Genomic DNA, 18,669 nt, shown 5'->3' with positions numbered 1-18,669 from the left:
GGCTAAGTCTGGCATCACATCATTTTAAGATATTTTTCTTTGGAAGATCTGACGAAAGGTCATCGACCTGAAACATTCATTCTGTTATTTTCTCCACAGATGCTGCCTGACTCGCTGAGTATTTCCAGCATTTTGTTATTTTTTCTTTGGGGATCGGTAAGGAAAAATTGGTTTAAAAGATGAAGATACTAGAACATGATCTTTTTTTAAAACTGAAAAAATAAAACGTATAGTATTCCTATGACTGGAAAAATGTGTTTGAGTGTAAAAAAGCACTATTTTCTACACCATAAAACTCCTGCATTTATAACATCATACTCTAGGTTCCAGTCTTCACACTTTGTATAAACCAACAAATCACAACTTCACAATCTTTTCAAAGTATACAGTTATATCCTGCTGTTTTCCTGACCTTGTAATAAACTAGACGGGTTTTTAAAGGAGAACCAAACAGCTGACAAATGTAGAACAATTAACGTCAGAATCTACTTAGACCACTTCACCACTTACACCGACCGTCCCTGCTTATCCCGGACCGCTGCCTGTAATCAGGCAAATGGCGCTGATTGTCATTACCATAGGCCTCAATTACAAAGACGATGCTTAAATCGTATTAAGCGCACCGATTATTTTGGGCAGTTAAATCAGCTGTTCGCACCTCATTAAAGTGCGATTACCTGTCATTGAGTCCATTCAGGCAGCTCTGCCTCCTTCAGTGACCCCCCCCATAGACTCTAGAATTCCTGCGATTGCTGCTCACTACCAAATGACAAAAGATGAAAAACACCTTCCGTCACAGCCTGCTGAAACTCGAGCTGCATTTGCCTACTGTAATGTTGCTGCAGACCATCATATACAGCTCGAGTGAACAGCTGGGCAGCTGGATGAAATCAGGGCTAAGAGCAGAGTTTTTGCAGAGCCCGAGCAGAATGGCGCCACTCTTGCTGATGTAAAAGTTGGAGAAATATGCTTCAATCACAGCTTGATATCGGTGATTGCACAGGGGTGGTTGTGGAGATCTAGAACTGGGTTTGATTTGCATACATATGTGCTGACTCCATGCCTATGGGTGATAGACAAGGACAAGGATAGAGTCATGAGGCACATCCAAAGTGACCATGCTAGGGCAGGGGAAGCCTTTGCAAGCTATGTGCTGGCTGCATTAGAACAGATAGGAATGGAAGCAAATGAGGACAGTGCCATGGATGTGGCCAACCTTGTCAAACCCAAGGGAGGGTTCAAGGACGGCAAGGAGAAAAAGCCGACTACAGTTGCAGTCATAATAGGATGTTGTTGGTGACTTTGACCGGGGGAGTCTCAATGCCATGGGCAGGATGTGTGACTGGAAGGATGTTTCCATTAGGGTTCCGCAGGGCTCAGTACTAAGTCCCTTGCTTTTTGTGGTATATATTAATGATTTGGACTTAAATGTAGGGGGCATGATTAAGAAGTTTGCAGATGATACAAAAATTGGCCATGTGGTTGTTAGTGAAGAGGAAAGCTGTAGATTGCAGGAAGATTTCAATGGACTGGTCAGGTGCGCAGAAAAGTGGGAAATGGAATTCATTCCAGAGAAATGTGAGGTAATGCATTTGGGGAGGGCAAACAGGGCAAGGGAATACACAATAAATGGGAGGATACTGAAAGATGCAGAGGAAGTAAGGGACCTTGCAGTGCATGTCCACAGATCCATGAAGGTAGCAGGACAGGTAGATAACGTGGTTAAGGCGGCATATGGAACACTTTCCTTTATTAGCCAAGGCATAGAATATAAGAGCAGAGAGGTTATGCTGGAACTGTTTAAAACACTAGTTAGGCAACAGTGCGAGTACTGAGTACAGTTCTGGTCACCACATTACAGGAAAGATGTGATTGCACTAGAGAGAAGGTACAGAGGAGATTTACGAGGATGTTGCCAGGACTGGAGAATTTTAGCTGTGAAGAAAGATTGGATAGGCTGGGGTTATTTTCCTTGGAGAGGAGACTGAGGGGTTATTTAATTGTGTAGTACAAAATTATGAGGGGCCTAGAGTGGATAGGAAGGACCTATTTCCCTTAGCAGCGAGGTCAATAACCAAGGGGCATAGATTTAAAGTCATTGGTAGAAGGATTAGAGGAGAGCTGAGGAAAAATTGTCTCACCCAGAGGGTGATGGGGATCTGGAACTCAATGCCTGAAAGAGTGGTAGAGGCAGAAACCCTCAACTCATTTAAAAAGTATCTGGATGTGCACCTGAAGTGCCGTAACCGACATGGCTACGGACCAAGTGCTGGAAAGTGGGATTAGGGTGGGTGACTCATTTTCGGCTGGCACGGACACGATAGGCCGAATGGTCTCCTTCTGTGCTGTAAATTTTCTATGATTCTATGAAACCAGACTGGAGTGATGGGCATGGAGCTGGGTGGTGATAATGCATTCATGAACTTGAGAGGAAAGCTAGATTGGTGAGGACAGAGTTCAGGGTGGCTCTTTGAGGATCAGGATAGTGATGACAATTTTGAAGGGTAGAGGGATGCAGCCTGAGGAAAGGGACCCAATAGCAAAGTCAGCCAGCATTGTTACAGTGCCAAACATATTTGACATCTGAAGTATTAATTTAACACATCTACCATTTCCTCCTCCTTAATATTTTTAATCTATTTATCCTGGAAATGACTCATCTGGTCTTTTAACCCCTGTAAGAAAATTTTAGGGTTTTATGAATTCATCATATAAAACTAAAAATTGGTCTTTTGGAAGACACCAGGGCAGTTTCTCTTAAAACTATGTAATGTGCAGAATGGTTGAACATAAGTTATTACTAATCACTATTATGATTGTGCCTATTTATAACGTGGTACATTTCATAATGAACATGAGTTGTGTGTTATGAAGGTGTACTCAGCTATGATGCTTTAATTGCCCATGTTCTACTATTTTGTATTTTTAGGTTACAACTGGCTGAGATACAATAAAGGCACGTTTCTTATCTAATTACCCCACTTTTGCTGTACTTTAGTATGTTGTAGGAGATGCAAAAAAATTCAATAAAAATTAATTCAATGTGGACTCAACTGTATATACATTAAGTCACTGACAACCTGACGTTGATCGAAACTTGGCTCATGGGTGGCAACACTTTGCCCCTTATTGAAGCCTCTCCATCTGGCCATACTTTCCACCACCTTCACTGCCCAAACCTCTGCCGGCTGTGTTGTCACCATTATCGCCAAGTCATACCTTAGTCTCTTCTTTCCTCCCACCCATCTTCACTCATGCCTTCTTTAAACTCATCTAGTCTGCTAGACCCGCCTCCTTCTTTGATCTCACTACTATTAAACTGCTGCCCACCCAACATCTCATTCTGGCCTTCATGCTAGCTGACATTGTAAATAGTTTCCTCTCCTCAAGCACTGCCCCCTCCCTTTCAAAACCACCCTCACCCCTCAAAAAACTCACCTTTGACCTTTTATCCTGGCAAACTACTTCGCCATCTCCAATCTCCCTTTCCTCTCCAAATCCTTGAATGTTTTGTCACCTCCCAAATCTGTGCCAATCTTTACTGCAACTCAGTTTGAACTTCTCCAATCATGTTTCGGTCCCTGCACTTAAACAGCCCTAAACAAAGTCACAAATGGCATTTTGTGAGACTGTGGTCATCATGCATTATTCCTTCTTGACCTCTCTGCAGCCCTTGACATGGTCAACCACACCAGCCTCCTCCAAAGTCTTTTTTTAAAATTCGTTCACGGGATGTGGGCGTCGCTGGCAAGGCCGGCATTTATTGCCCATCCCTAATTGCCCTCGAGAAGGTGGTGGTGAGCCGCCTTCTTGAACCGCTGCAGTCCGTGTGGTGACGGTTCTCCCACAGTGCTGTCCAGCTCAGTGGGACTGTCTTGGCTTGGTTCCACTCTTACCTATTTGGTTGTAACCAGAGCATCTCCAGCAATGACTTCTCTTCCTGCCCCCACACTGTTACCTCTGGACGATCTATCCTTGTCCCCTACTATTCCTCATCTACATGCTGCCCTTTATCGACATCATTTGCAGACATGGGATTAGCTTCCACATATATGCCTAGTATACCCAGCTCTATCTCTCCAGCACCTGCATTTTCCAGTTCTTCTCGCCACTAATTTCACCTCCCTCTCCAGCCTCAGGCTGAACTAGATTATTCACAACCTCGGCGTCCCATAAGACCCCAAGCTGAGCTTCTGACCACATATCCTATCCATCACAGACCCACTACTTTCACCGTTAACATCTCCCCCATCCATTCCTGCCGCAGCTCATGTTACTGAAACTCATCCATGCTGTTGTCATCTCTAGATCAACTATTCCAATGTTCTCCTGGCCAGCTTTCCATCCTCCACCCTATGGAAACTTCAGCTTATCCAAAACTCCGCTGCTGGTATCCTATGCCACACTAAGTTCCACTTACCCATCACTCCTGTCCTCACTGATCTATATTGACCACTGGGCCCCCAATGCCTCCAATTTAAAATTCTGATCCTAGTGTTTAAATCCCTTTATGGCCTTGCCCCTCCCTATCCCTATCCCTGTAATCATTTCCAACCCCCTCCCCCTTGAACTTTCCATTCCTCTGATTTTGGCAATTCCCCCCCCCCCCCATGTTAGCAGCCATGCCTTCAGCTGCCTAGGCCACACACTCTGGAATTCCTTCCCTAAACTTCTCTGTCTTTTCACCTCTCTCTCCTCCTTTAAAACCCACCTCTTTGACCAAGCTTTTGGTCAGCCCTCCTAATATTTACTCCTTTGGCTGGATGTCTATTTGTTTTCAGGCTTTTGAGACTTTTTTCTATGTTAAAGGCACTATATAAATGCAAGTTGTCTACAAAGACAGAATGTTGTGTTACCTTTATTTTTTGAGGCTGGAGATGGAGGCTGTTCTGTGAAGACATCTGGTGATGGGGATTCGGGTAGTTCACATTCTCTGTCTACTGTATCTCCGAGGTTGGTGATATCAGAGTCCTCTGAGCTGTGCCTTGTATTTGCATTGTCTGTACATGAAGTCACAGGAGGCGACAGATGTGACACAGTGTTCTCATTTTGCTGCTCCTGTTGCTGAGGCACTGCTGGTAATTGTGGTAATGACTGTAGATCCGGCTGTATTTGTGGCTGCTGCTGGTGTGTTTGGTGAAGCTGTCTTGATGTCTTCGACCGCCTGTTTGTCTGGCCCTGGGGTGCATTTACCTCAGAGGCAATGGCATTTGCTTTTGTAGCAGATGCAATGGACGCTGTTGGGGTAGATGTTCTACCAGTGCTATTTGAGTTATTTGCAAAATTGTTTTTTAGTTTTGGACTTTCAAAGTCTGAAGGGTTTCTGTTACTGTGCAGCTGCGAAGCAGCAGAGAATTGCTTGTGGTTGGCTACACTGAGTCTTGAAGAACCACCTCCTCCAAATACTCCTCTTGAAGAATTGTGATTTGAATCTGATCCAAGTGCATTTAAACTGAAGACAGCAAACAAAAGTTAACATGCATGAGAACTTGCTAATTGTAGATTGTTTCACTAATCCAAAAAACATTTTTGAGCAAATAGTAATTAATCATGGTATTTTACTGATGCACTGAAAAGCAATTGTTTGAAAGTGTTAATTTTTCTTACATTATAAGATCACATAAATCAATTACATGGAAAAATACTATTAGATCATGTAACTATTATCACCATGAGAATTACATACAAGATTATGAACAGACTTAGGAGTGTGTTAACAGATAGTAACATCTTTTGGGGTTCAGAGCACATGGCAAATCACAAAAGAACTAAAGCAGTTTATGGGTATAACCTGAATTCCAAGTTGTATTACTGTTCCAAAACACACTGCTACATATTTATATTTTACAATAAGTACAAAACCAAAATACGTACTGGGGAAAAAATTTAGAAGCTTAGAAGGCAAAAGGGCTGGATGATCAAAAATGGAAGTAATAGATTACCATATGACCCAAGCAGAAATGATGACGTTTTCATTGATAACCAGGAAATACAATGACCGTACGATCTGAAATATATGCCAGTATTTTATACACTAGAGTAACACTGGTATTCAGCACAAATACTTTGTTGATTGATTTGGATTCAAGTCAAGACCAAACATCATAATTTTAAATCCAATTATGTAATTTTTTTTTACCCCTTTCCAATTTTCTCCTCTTGTCTGACTCATTCTATACCACGACTCCATTGGCATCAGCAGCCCTTCAATACCCACCTGAGTGGAGTTAGCCTAGACCGTCAGCATTGGCAGAATACCTAACCATGCCAGAAAGGAAAGGGGCAGGATAGCGTGGCTTGCTGCGGTAGAGAATGCTCAAAGTCCACAAGTATGCACTTTCCAGCAGAGACTACTGGATAGCAATAAGGAACAGGAACAGGGCCGACATTCACCCTTCCGAGCTCTGAGATACTAAGACTAATTGCAGCACGCTGACACCCCAAACGACATGGGCTAATTCAACATAGACCAAGGATTAAACCTGGAGCCATCTTGATCCTTAGACCTCAGTACCACGTCACGTGATATAGCTCCACACATCGAATGAACAACCGAGGAACATCCGCTGCTTCAAAAGGATCAGATAAAGAATTTTTCTCCTTTCTAAAAAAAAATGCTAGCAAATAATTGTTTCATAGCATGGCAGAGGTAAAGTAATGGCAACAGGAATAAATCAATTTTTATTTATTTGAAATTCATCGACACTGAGCACAAATGACGACTAATGGCAAAGAAACAGTCTCTATTGGAAAACAAATTAAATAGTTAAGTATCAGAGCTATTGCCAGCATAAGAAAAATATACATCTGAAGTGATGAAGCCCATAATTAAATCTTGGGAGTTCATAAAATTTATAAATTTGAGTTTTGCTCTTGATTTCTAATTTTGCACGATCCCTTAATTAGATGACTGCCTTGTAATCGCTCATGGTTACCCAATATTCTCTATATAAAATGGGCTTGTGCTATGGATATAAAAATATAATTTTTTACGGTGTCCCAAAGTTTAGGAACAAAGAAAAAGGAGTAGGCCATTCAGCCCCTCAAACCTCTTCCGCCATTCAATTAGATCTTGGCTGATCTGTATCTCAACTCCATCTACCCGCCTTGGTTCCATAACCCTTAATACCCTTGCCTAACAAAAATCTATCAATCTCACTTTTGAAATTTTCAATTGGCCTAGCACAAGTCACAGGAAGACATAAAATTCTGGGACATGCATTTTAAAAGAAATAACCAATCATTGTAATGGAATAGTTAACATATGTGTGCTAAAAAACTGAACAGAACCAAGAAGGTTTGGTAATCTAGTGACCAAGGACAACATGGACTAAGGGCAATATGGACAAGTTCTCTCATGAGGACACCATCAGGCTGCTAGTGCTGCAGAAAATAACTCTCCTCTTATGCTTCCTGATTTGAAACTTCAAAACACATCAAAAGTTCAACAAGGAGACAGAGGGGAAAACTGGCAGGTAATTTATTTAAATTTTTTAAGCAAAGAAGTATAAGGGTTCAAGAATCATGGCTGAGGTCAAGCACTGCACAAAGTGTGCCCAGGTTCCAGATCTTGGAATTTGCTCAAACTTGTTCCTGTGTAGAACCAGAGGACATAGCCAGTGCTTGAAGGGGGGTAAATTCAAAACTAATCTGCAGAAACATCATTCCAGTGAGCGAGCGGTAAATCTAAGGAACAGGCTTCCTGGGGAGATGGTGGAAGCAGATAGTATTGATTCATTCAAATCCAAATTAAATAGATTTCTTTTCAGATAATATTTTGGGGTACAGCATATGAGTAATTTAAGACATGACAAAGTGTAGCATACTTAGGAGGAACAGGTGACTTTGGACCGATGGTTCCCAAAGCTTTCCATCACTGGGCGTTTCCTCACCTCATTTGTCTGTTGCAAACTAATTGATAGAGATTGACTGTCATAATTAGTCAACAACTCAATTATCATTGCATCATGCGAGTACCAGGATGGTAGAAGATGAACGAGGTGGACCTTGGTCTTTTTTCGTCTAGCAATTCCTATGTTTTAAGATTCACTGGCTCTTGTAGGATGAACGAGTCTCTAAAAATTTCAGGAAGGCGACTTTGGCTGTCTGATTATTTTAACATTTATACCATGAACGGAAATATATTATGACACTTTCCTCATTACACTTTGTGCATTTGACAGAACAGAATTTGAATTAGTCACTGTAAATCAATGACCTTGACAACACATTATGTGTTAGATGGCATAAAGCCCCTATTGTTATAGAACAGCATGTCCTCCACTCTCAGAGCAACATCACAGGAGATTTTTTTTTATATTCGTTCGTGGGACGTGGGCGTCGCTGGCGATCGGTTTTTATCAGTATGTAAATAAAAGTAAAATATCATGTGGGAAAAAGTACAATGTTAGAACTAATAACCTGCAATCAGATCAATGCAAGCAATATATTCCTACAAGTTCATAATGAAAAAAAATTGCAATCAAGGCCATTATACTTACTTTCCATCTGATGAAATACCAACTATTCTCCTGAGATCGAATGTCCTTCCCATGTCAAAGGGAGGATTGGACCCCTCTAAAGACAGACGCCTTTTGAAGGGCTCCCATATTCCTTGAGCTTCTAAATAAGCTGTTCCAATCACCAAAAGGAACAAAACACTGGGAAGGAAAGCAAAAATGATTACAAACCAAATAATATTTAAGTTATACAACACAAAATAACTCCCTTTTTAATACCCTACCCTTAGCAGGTAAGGAAACCCAAAAGGGGAGCAGTTTCAGCACACCACCACTTTGGGCACGATTTTAACATTGAAAAACAGGTGGGTTGGGGGCAGGGAGCATTCAAAATCGCAACCATCTCAGACCCGCCCCAACCCGCCCATTTCCGGTTTTCAACGGGGCGGGACACCAACCTGCTCCCAGGAGGCAGGTTGGTGACTAAAACCTTTCAAGGAGGCTGAGGGCCTCCATTTTTACCGATTTTGCAATTTTAACCCAAGGGTCAGGATTCCCGGGCTTTCTACTTCACGCCACGTGAAAGGAGGCGGGAAGGCCCGAAACTGCAGGTATGTGCCTTTCTGGCACAGCTTGTGGGCCTGGAGGAGCAGGAGTGTTTTCCCCAGGCCTAACAAGCCTACCTGCAGCGAACCCCACCCCCCAACCCAATGATTGCAGACCCCCGATCCGCCCCAAACGATCGTGGATCATGGACCCCCGATCCCCCGCAAATGATCGCGGACCCCCCGTGATGACCCCTGATCCCCCACCCCCCCATGACTGACTTCTCCCCCCAACCCCGAGACCCTCATGCCCACTGGTGCCCCCGTGCCTATCCGTTCTCCCCATCCATACAATCAAAGACTTACCTGAACACATCCTCTCCCTGGCTGCTCTCCCGTCCGACTGAGGCCAGCACGTCAATCAGGCCGGCCAGTCGGACGGCACCCCGACAAAAAAAAAACGTCCTTGCGTCAAAATCTTAAGAACGTCCGGGTTTCCCCATCTGCAATTTGACCCGCCCCCTTCCCGGCTCAGGGTTAAAATCATGCTCATTGAGTCGAGAGTGACGTACTTAAGTCCAAAACTAGAATCTTAATCTTAAATAAAACCAATTACATAGGTATGAAGGGCGAGTTGGCTAAGGTAAATTGGGAAATTAGATTAAAAGGTAGGTAAATAAGCAATGGCAAACATTGAAAGAAATATTTCATAATTCTCAACGAATATACATTCCATTGAGAAATAAAAACTCCACGGGAAAAGTGATCCATCTGTGGCTAACTAAAGAAGTTACGGATAGTATTAGATTAAAAGAAGAGGCTTATAATGTTGCCAAGTGTAGTAAGCCTGAGGATTGGGAAAGTTTTAGAAGCCAAAAAATTGACAGAGGGAGAAAATAGAATGAGTAAAACTAGCAAGGAATATATAAACAGATTGTAAGAGCTTCTACAAGTATGAAAAAAGGAAGAGAGTAGTGAAAGTAAACGTGGGTCCCTCAGAGGCAGAGACAGGAGAAATTATAATAGGGAATAAGGAAACGGCAGAGATGTTAACAAATATTTTGTATCTGTCTTCACAGTAGAAGACAAAAAAATACCCGAAATACTGGGGAACCAAAGGTCTAATGACAGTGAAGAACTTAAAATAATTAATATTAAAGAAAAATTACTGGAGAAATTAATGGGACTAAAAGCCGACAAATCCCCTGAACCTGATGGCCTACATTGTACTGGGCCTTGGTGAGACCAACCTGGAGTATTGTGTACAGTTTTGGTCTCCTTATCTAAGGAGAGATATACTTGCCTTAGAGGCGGTGCAATGAGGGTTCACTAGATTGATTCCTGGGATGACAGGGTTGTCCTATGAGGTGAGATCGAGTAGAATGGGCCTATATTCTCTGGAGTTTAGAAGAATGAGAGGTGATCTCATTGAAACATATAAAATTCTTAGAGGGATTGACAGGGTAGATACTGAGAGGCCGTTTTCCCTGGCTGGATAGTCAAGAACTAGGGGGCATAGTCTCAGGATAAGGGGTCGGCCATTTAGGACTGAGATGAGGAGGAGTTTTTTCGCTCAGAGGGTAGTGAATCTTTGGCATTCTCTACCTCAGAGGGCTGTGGATGCTCAGTAGTTGAGTATATTGAAGGCTGAGATTGATAGATTTTTGGACTCTCGGGGGATCAAGGGACATGGGGATTGGGCGGATAAGTGGAGTTGTGGTCGAATGGCTAATTGAATGGAGCAGGCTCGAGGGGCCATATGACCTACTCCTGCTATTTCCTATGTTCTCAAGCACATCCTCCAACTGTACTTAGGGTACCTCCTACTTGGCAGCAGAGATAGGAAGTTTAGCAGAAATTTGGGAGGGTGTCCTTTTCTTAGTTTCAGACACTGCCGGCAACTAAGGCTTATTCCGTGCTGCTCACAAGGAACTCCTTTTACCTGCTATTACATTTATGAGGGCTCAAACCCACACTTGCCTGTTGTCTATCAACTAACTAGCCTTCTGTTGGGGGAGGGAGTAAGCAGAGTCTGTTTGGAGTCTTGGTGCCTTCAAGATGACAAAACAGATGGAGGAAGTTCAAACTAAGTCATCCTTCTGCTAAAAAGTCTGTAATTTGATACCTAAACCAGGCAGTACTTCAAGGCACTGATAAACTAGACTAGCTGGTCAACTAATGGTATCTGGAATGGTAAGCCCATTACTTGGAGCTGGTAATCTTCACACGCAGCTCCAAATAGCCCTGCAATCAGTTGCCCTAAATGGTGGTCTTTGCTAGGCAAGCAGCAGAGAGCTTACCAGTGCTCTGTACTACATGATTTGGCTGTACCCCTGCGCATACTTGGCACCCCAAAACCTTGGCTATGCCCAAGTTCTCATTCCTTAGGTAAATGGGGTGTGTCCATGTGGAGAAAGGGTGTGCATTCTATGTTGGGCAAACACACATTCTACAGATATAGATTCATTAGCTTTGTTCAGAGAATCAAACAAGGTGAGGGAATTCAACATGTTGAACAGCCAGCTAACTTAAAAAAAAGTAAGCCAATTTTATCAAGGCACACACACAAGCAATATATTAAGCAGTAAGTTTTGAAGCAGTGTTTAATAGATACCTCATTATTCCTGAGATGATCACGTACAGTCCCAGCTCCCAGTTGGGTCTAGGCAGGGCTTCTGCACATGTTGCCAACATATGATAAGGAAGTGATGCATTTAATACAAACACAAATTCGGAACCTCCTGCTGTGATAAGTTTTAGTTCACGGATAACTCTGGAGGCAGTGAAATCTGGTGTAAACCTGAAAAGGAGGAGGACATGCCCATATGAATAGATCATGATCATAAAACCATCAACAAATTAAAAGTATTAAAAGGTAACAGCATTGCAAATATATCTTTTAGTACTGCAGATCAAACTATAACACCTTAACCCATGTAATGCTACAATGACATTGAGTGGCTAAAAGTAGATGTCAGGCAGTTTATGGATTTATAGTCGATCAATTTTTTTTTTAAAAAAGCTATTGACATTGAACTAATAGTTCAACCAAACATTTGCACTCATTCTGTTTTTCAAATTACATAGCGGATTACTTGAATGTCCTGGTTACAATAATTTTTTTTTTAAAAATGGCCGCTGGCCATAGTAATACCGGCAAGTTTACTCAAGGGTTGCTATGTCTGTTAAAACCTCGTGTTGTAAGCAGGCTGCATTAGGACCTCACTTAAACCAAATAATCAAAGCAGTTCTGATCAATGGACTGAATCATGGCACCACTGAGCTAACTTTAAAAAAAGTCACATTTCCAAATTAATGGCAGTGTAGTCATTGCCAAGGATCCTTGGATTGAAGAGCACTTTGAAATATCCAAAACAAAACTGAAGTAAAGAGAAGCTAAAAGGCTCACAATATAATAATGTCTTTAGAGGCATTTGGTTTTAGTGCAAACTCTTGACAGTTTACAACTTTGAAGCCATATCCTTCACAGATGTATCCACTGATCTCCATAGACTTGACAAAGACTGGAAGTTGTCCTGTATTTTCTACTTTAAAAACTCTCTTCAATGTGAAGTTTGGCTCTTTCATTTTCATTTCTGCAATTCAAAAAAAATTAAATACTTTTCAATGAAACATGCAAGACTTTCTACAATTTTTTTCCCTTCCTTTGTTGAAGGCGGTGACTCTTGCTGGGGTACAGTTCCATGGGTGCTAGAAACCCATCCAGTATCTCCCCTAACCACTCGAGGTGAGCCTCGATGGTTAGTGCTGCAAGCTGTCTAACCGTGGGTGTCCTTCTGCCAAGCCCAATCCTTGTTACACATGTACCATTTCCTATAGTAGTAATTAAATTAGGATCAGGACCTGTAGCTAATTACCCCCTTCAAACCTCCAGTGGTACAGAGGCTAATTATAGGACCCTATATTAAAGTTCAGCTGCAATCTGGTAATTTAGCATAGGCCAAAGATTGAACCTGAAACCTTCCAGATCTGTGTGGCATAGTACCAGTCTGAACAATGCATTTACCCAGTAAGCCCTCAGAAGATTGTCAAAGTATCTGATGTTGCAACACCATTTGTGACAAATTTCTGTTAAGTGCATGTTGAGATTCTTCCTTAGTTGTGGGCTACTTGTAACATTTTACAGTGAAGGCAAATAGTCTACACCTCTATTGTTAAAATTTATGAGATCTCACATTTGCAATAAATCCTTTATTTCAGCCATTTTTAAAAAAAAAGTTATTGTAAATTTTTAAAAAAATCATCCTTATTACAATTGAATTTCAAGCAGAATCACTAGGTCACCAGCAAGGTTTGGAGGTGCCATCTTTCTGGTGAGATATTAAACCTTGACCTTGTTTGCCTGTTCAGCTGGATTATAGGATCAGAGAGTTCTCCCATTGTCCTGGCCAACAATGGGATCTCAAGCAGCATCGCTAAAACTGATCATTTATCTCACTTGTTGTCATTTGGTCCTTGTGTGCAAATTGGCTGTCAAAATTACTTACAAAACAAGTTACTACAAAAAGCAATTAATTTAAGCTTAATTAATGCATTTAAGGGGAAGCTAGATAAACACAAGGAAGGGAATAGAAGGATATGTTGATAGAGTTAGATGAAAAAGAGTGGGCGGAGGCTCACGTGGCACATAAACACCAGCATGGACCTGTTGGGCCGAATAGCCTGTTTCCGTGCTGTACATTCTCTGTAATTGGTTCAAGTGCTATGGGAAGTCCGAGGACATAAAAGCTTCTATATAAATGCAAGTTCTTTAAATTAATCCTTGAGTAGATCATTAATCAGAGTAGCTAGCTTTAGCAACATCTCATAGGAATATAAGGTTCCCATTTTAACTTTGTTCTAATTTCTTTATTATTTCACTAAAAACATGTATATCAGCTGTACGCACTATAAAAGTATATTTTCTACATGTTTTCATCAGTGCTGAATTACTTACTATCTGAACAGTCTTTAAGCAAAGCTTCATTAATTTTGAAACGTAAAGAACTTCCTGGACCAGGATGCTTCCCTGCGAGCTTCAGGCTCTCAGTTGTTCCTTGCCCTTGTACCACCGCTGCATCCACTACTGTCAGATTGTTTCTACACACAGTGAAGAATTAGTTGATAAAACAATGAGAGATTAAATTTCTGAACTAATCAGTAAATTAGCCTAATTAGTTAAGCTTTCCCAATTCAATGGTCAATAGCCCTGAAGAGTATATTGCTATGATCAAATTGTAATGGCAGATTACATGCATTGAGTTTACAAACGCACATTTTAGCAGTTTTTACAAAATGTCAAAATTACAGAGATGTGCTCTAAAACATTCTACAAAATATGAAAAAACCTGAAGGCATAGGGAAGCAAGCATCAAAAGTCAATACAGCAACATCTTATTGCAATAGAAACACACCGTATGATAATTAAGGACATCACAGTTCTGTTGTGAACTGGTGTAAACTTCACTGTCACAGCTCTTCTTTCACCAGACTTCAGGATTACATTTAGCACAGATTGCTGTGCATAACCTTCCACAAATCCTGAAAAACTTTTAACAGATGATGTCTGGAAACAAAGGAGGGGTGGGAGGGAGAAGAAAAAAAAAACTGATTTGTGCCATATTCACAGAAAAATTAACATTTCCCCCCTCCCAATTTCAAAGTTTATTTTCTCCCCCTTCAGTCCATGCACTAGAAATTAAACAAAATCTAAGACCACCCCCCCCACCAAAAAAAATCTCTTCATGTACAGCCTCACACACCAGCAGCCTTCAAAGCATATAGTCGCAGAATCAAATTTTTCGACTTCTTGTTCTACTTCTAAAATCATAAAATATGACCAAACCAAAATTTGGTGTATGAAAACCCACCAGCTTTAACAAGATAGTTATCTAAATAATGGTTGTTCAAACCAAGTTTGATAGGAACAAAAAAAATATAAACCCTAGCTTCAATTAGTTGCTCCTTGCTGTTCTTAGCCAGTCCAATTTCATGGGCAGCAACCAGTACACTTCTTTAGAAATATCAGTTAGGTCCTGAGAAGACAGCACCCATCTTGATCCCATATCCTATTCTGGTCAAACAGACGGCATCACAAACATGCATCTACACAGAATGTAGCATGGAGGTGTGCCTCACACTAGGAGTTGGCAATCCTCTCCACAGCCAGCCAACTGTAGAACTGCGGTGACTGTCAGGAGGAGTACAACTTCGACTGAATCACTGGAAGTTACTAAGCATCACTACATCAAGGATAAAATATTAATATATAAATTCTAACGCTGATAACAGTAGACTTGGTGTATATGTGTGCAAAAGAAATGCGCCCCCCCCCCCCTCCTCCCAGCTCAACAGAATCAAATTTTTTGCAAAGGAGCGAGTTTCATGTACATGTTATAAACACTAATCCCTGTTCTTTCCCCATACCTTTTAATATTATTTCCTTTTCAAAGTTTTTATGCATTTCCCTCTTAAATGCCACAGCTGATTCAACTTCAAATAGCCATTTGCGGCAATACATTCCAGTGTGAAAAATATCTTCTCACCTTCCCCTTTAGTACTAATTCTAAATTTATGTCCCTTTGGTATCAATTCAGTGACTAGTTAAAATAATCTTTCATTATCCATACCTCTATTAGATCCCACCTTTAACATTCTGCAGCACTAGTTTTTCCAACTCGCTCATCATAACTATTACCTCGTCGCTGGTGGTACCCTAGTAAATCTACTGTGCACCCTTTTCAAGGCTCAAACATCCTTTTTAAGAAAGATATAAAGAATTTGCTTGCAACTTCCAAAACCAAAGAATTTTGCATTTGTTATACATGGATAAAATTCTGTATTTAACTACTTTCCAATTTTCTCCCTATTCAGTATAGACCAGGGATCTTTCTGATTTGTACTGCTGAGCTACCCACTGGATAAATTCAATGAACCAATGAGGAAGCCAAAAGTTTTTTTTTAAATCTCAATTTCTTCTATTTTAACATTTTCTCTAATAGATCCATCCATCAAGGAACAGCAAATATTACAGCTTCAAGTACATTTTAAAAAATCAAATCCAACTGCATTTTTGTTCCTTATGCAAGTCTTCATAAAACAAATTATTCTCAATGAATCTAATATAATAGCAATATCCATTTTTATTCAGTCTGCATCAAAAATCTTCACCATTCTAAAAAAATGTCAACTATTATGTCTTATTTAAATATATCCATTTATAGTGTCAATCACAGATCGTTGAGCTGAAAATTCTCATCTTCTGAGAGATCCATTAAGACCATCACATTTATTTCATACGTGGCCTTAACAACAAACATACAGATGATCAAAGCTGTTTCTCTCCCATTAAATCCCAGGTTCAGGTTCTTGTATTAGCTAACAAATTTTTAATAGAATCGGAGAAGGCAACCCGATTTGATGTGAATATCTAGATTCAACCCTCAAATGGAGGTGTTTGTTCTGCATGGGGCAAACTTTCTTTACTTACATGGTTGCTGACTATCTTAAATTCAAAGGTTTTTGTATCCAGATTTGCATGTTTGCCTAAGTGAAGCCTGAAATTAAGAACAAAAAAGTTACAGTAAATGTAGAAGATATTTCTACTAAATCTTCCACATCACTAAAACATGTTATAGACAATTTTATCTGAGCATGTACAGCATGGGTCAGATGCCTGTGATAACGGTCAGGATTATTCAATATATTAACCACAATCACCATTCTAAATTAGTGTCTATCTGTCCTTAAAATCTAATTTAGAAGCAGTTGCGAATTCATTAGTAATAATGTTGCTGGTCCAGTGCGTTACATGAGTCTGATTCCTGGTTGGAATTATCTAGTAATAATGAATGGACAGGTGAGTGCTGGATTTTTAAGGTATTAAGAATTAGCCTTCCTAACATATGTAATTTGCAGAGATTCCCTCTACACATCATGTTAGTGTGAAATTAGAGTGCACCATAGGATGATATAGGAAGGAAATGTTAAACTCAAACTTCTTTTGGCACTAAACATCATGAAGATCTCTGTTGTGAAGTTATAAGGAATTATTGTAATTGCACTTTAACACATTATTCATACAATGTGTAATTTCCTTTTTTTCTGAAGCCACACTGAAAATACCATTAACCATTCTTTAGATCCTTCTAAGAAGTATGATGTATTCCCACAATAACAGCTTAATTTACTGATATTATAGTTTTTACATAATCTGCATTATTCAGATGCTGTTGCGGTAATGTTTATTTTTTTCACCTTTCTCTTCAATAATTCAAAACTGCTTACAAGAAAACCAATTATTAAGAACACAGCTGGGAAAGCTCAAACTACAAGGCCTTTAAGGCCCAGGTCTTCCAGTAAACTGGAATTTACCTATTACTGTTGAAAGCTGTTTTTCTCTGCCTTTTATTGGGCCACTAGAAGCTGCCCACCCTACAACTTAATCCTTCAGCCGAGGGAGACAGGAAAATCTTGTACCATTCCAAGCACAACTGTGTCTGCCAGAGTAGCACTGATAGAACTGGCAAAAAATCCTGTGCCCCAAATCAGCCTCCTCTCCTAATTGGAAGAGTCATATGGGATTAGAAATAGAGATTTCCCCAGATGGCTTGGTAGATAAATAGATCAGAGTGTGGTATTGAGCTACACAGACCAAGACAGTCTCGGGCTTAATCCCTGTCTAACTGATCCATTGCCAGGACACAATTAAATTTCTATTTCTGTACTTGAGGGGTGGGTGGGGGAAAAAAAGAGAGGCAATATCGACCAGGCTTCCTGATTCTGACCGCTATCTAGTATGAGATGATGGGGAAGGGTGAGATGGGGTTGGTTATGTTGGCTCCCATTGTTAAATAGCCCATGGGAGGAAAATAATGAAATTAAAAAGTAAAGGCATACCTTTCCATTAACACATCTGCAACAAATGAAGGATTGGGATACAATGCTAAAGGAAGAAGTTGAGCAAACACAGGCACATCTGCTGGATTTTCTAAAATGAGTTCTTGTTCCTATAGAAAATAAATTTATTATGATGAAACAAGTTACCAACTTATCCAAATCACTGCTCGACAGATAATATTTTCTAAAGCTGTACATGGGATACATTTTAAAAATTTTTATAAAGTATACTTACGATAAATACTTACTGATGTGTTATTTGTGTTTGTAAGTGGGAAAATTAAATGTCGTGTTGCGTTGATCAATGATGGCCACACAAGCTCTGACGTGATTACAGCTTGCACACTTTTCTGAAGGTCTGTATCTACTTCAATGACAACATCCATCCTAAAGAAAGTAGGCAAAGAATCTTCAAAAACTAGTCAAAAAATACAAATATTAAATATATACACTGCCTTTTTACACAATATTAATATAACAATGTAACTTTATTTAAAATTACTGCTACTTCTACCACTTCACCAGGAAATACAAACTCATTTAAATAAGGCGGCTCCATTCCAATTGTTTTAATCTATGAAACATTAGGTCAATCACTATCTGTACAACATTTTTTGTGTCTGTTCGTCTGCAGTAACCACATATCTGCAGGAACATTTCCATGCTTGCTGATTAATTGACAGGGCTGTGAACCAAACACATTGGACCAATGAGGTGAGTATATGATAGAGGATAAACTGATACCAGGGGTGATATCAAAAAGAATT

The 18,669-nt window shown here is 40.3% G+C and overlaps 1 protein-coding gene across 1 annotated transcript in view; it reads right to left on the bottom strand.

The window, feature by feature from the left end:
- tmem131 (transmembrane protein 131) overlaps window positions 1-18,669 on the bottom strand; it is a 175,344-nt gene that overhangs the window by 21,709 nt on the left and 134,966 nt on the right. The window contains exons 23-31 of the mRNA XM_067985799.1: window positions 18,151-18,289; window positions 17,903-18,012; window positions 16,494-16,560; window positions 14,419-14,570; window positions 13,962-14,104; window positions 12,414-12,600; window positions 11,619-11,804; window positions 8,502-8,660; window positions 4,857-5,452 (exon numbers count right to left, since the gene is read on the bottom strand). Of these exons, the coding sequence (XP_067841900.1) occupies window positions 4,857-5,452; window positions 8,502-8,660; window positions 11,619-11,804; window positions 12,414-12,600; window positions 13,962-14,104; window positions 14,419-14,570; window positions 16,494-16,560; window positions 17,903-18,012; window positions 18,151-18,289 (1,739 nt within the window). The remainder of the gene's footprint in view (window positions 1-4,856; window positions 5,453-8,501; window positions 8,661-11,618; window positions 11,805-12,413; window positions 12,601-13,961; window positions 14,105-14,418; window positions 14,571-16,493; window positions 16,561-17,902; window positions 18,013-18,150; window positions 18,290-18,669) is intronic.

This window comes from Heptranchias perlo, chromosome 6 (genome assembly GCF_035084215.1).
Source record: "Heptranchias perlo isolate sHepPer1 chromosome 6, sHepPer1.hap1, whole genome shotgun sequence".
Taxonomy (NCBI): Eukaryota; Metazoa; Chordata; class Chondrichthyes; order Hexanchiformes; family Hexanchidae; genus Heptranchias; species Heptranchias perlo.
The sequence above is the reverse complement of the archived record's forward strand: the minus strand, read 5'-3'. Positions and strand labels throughout refer to the sequence as shown.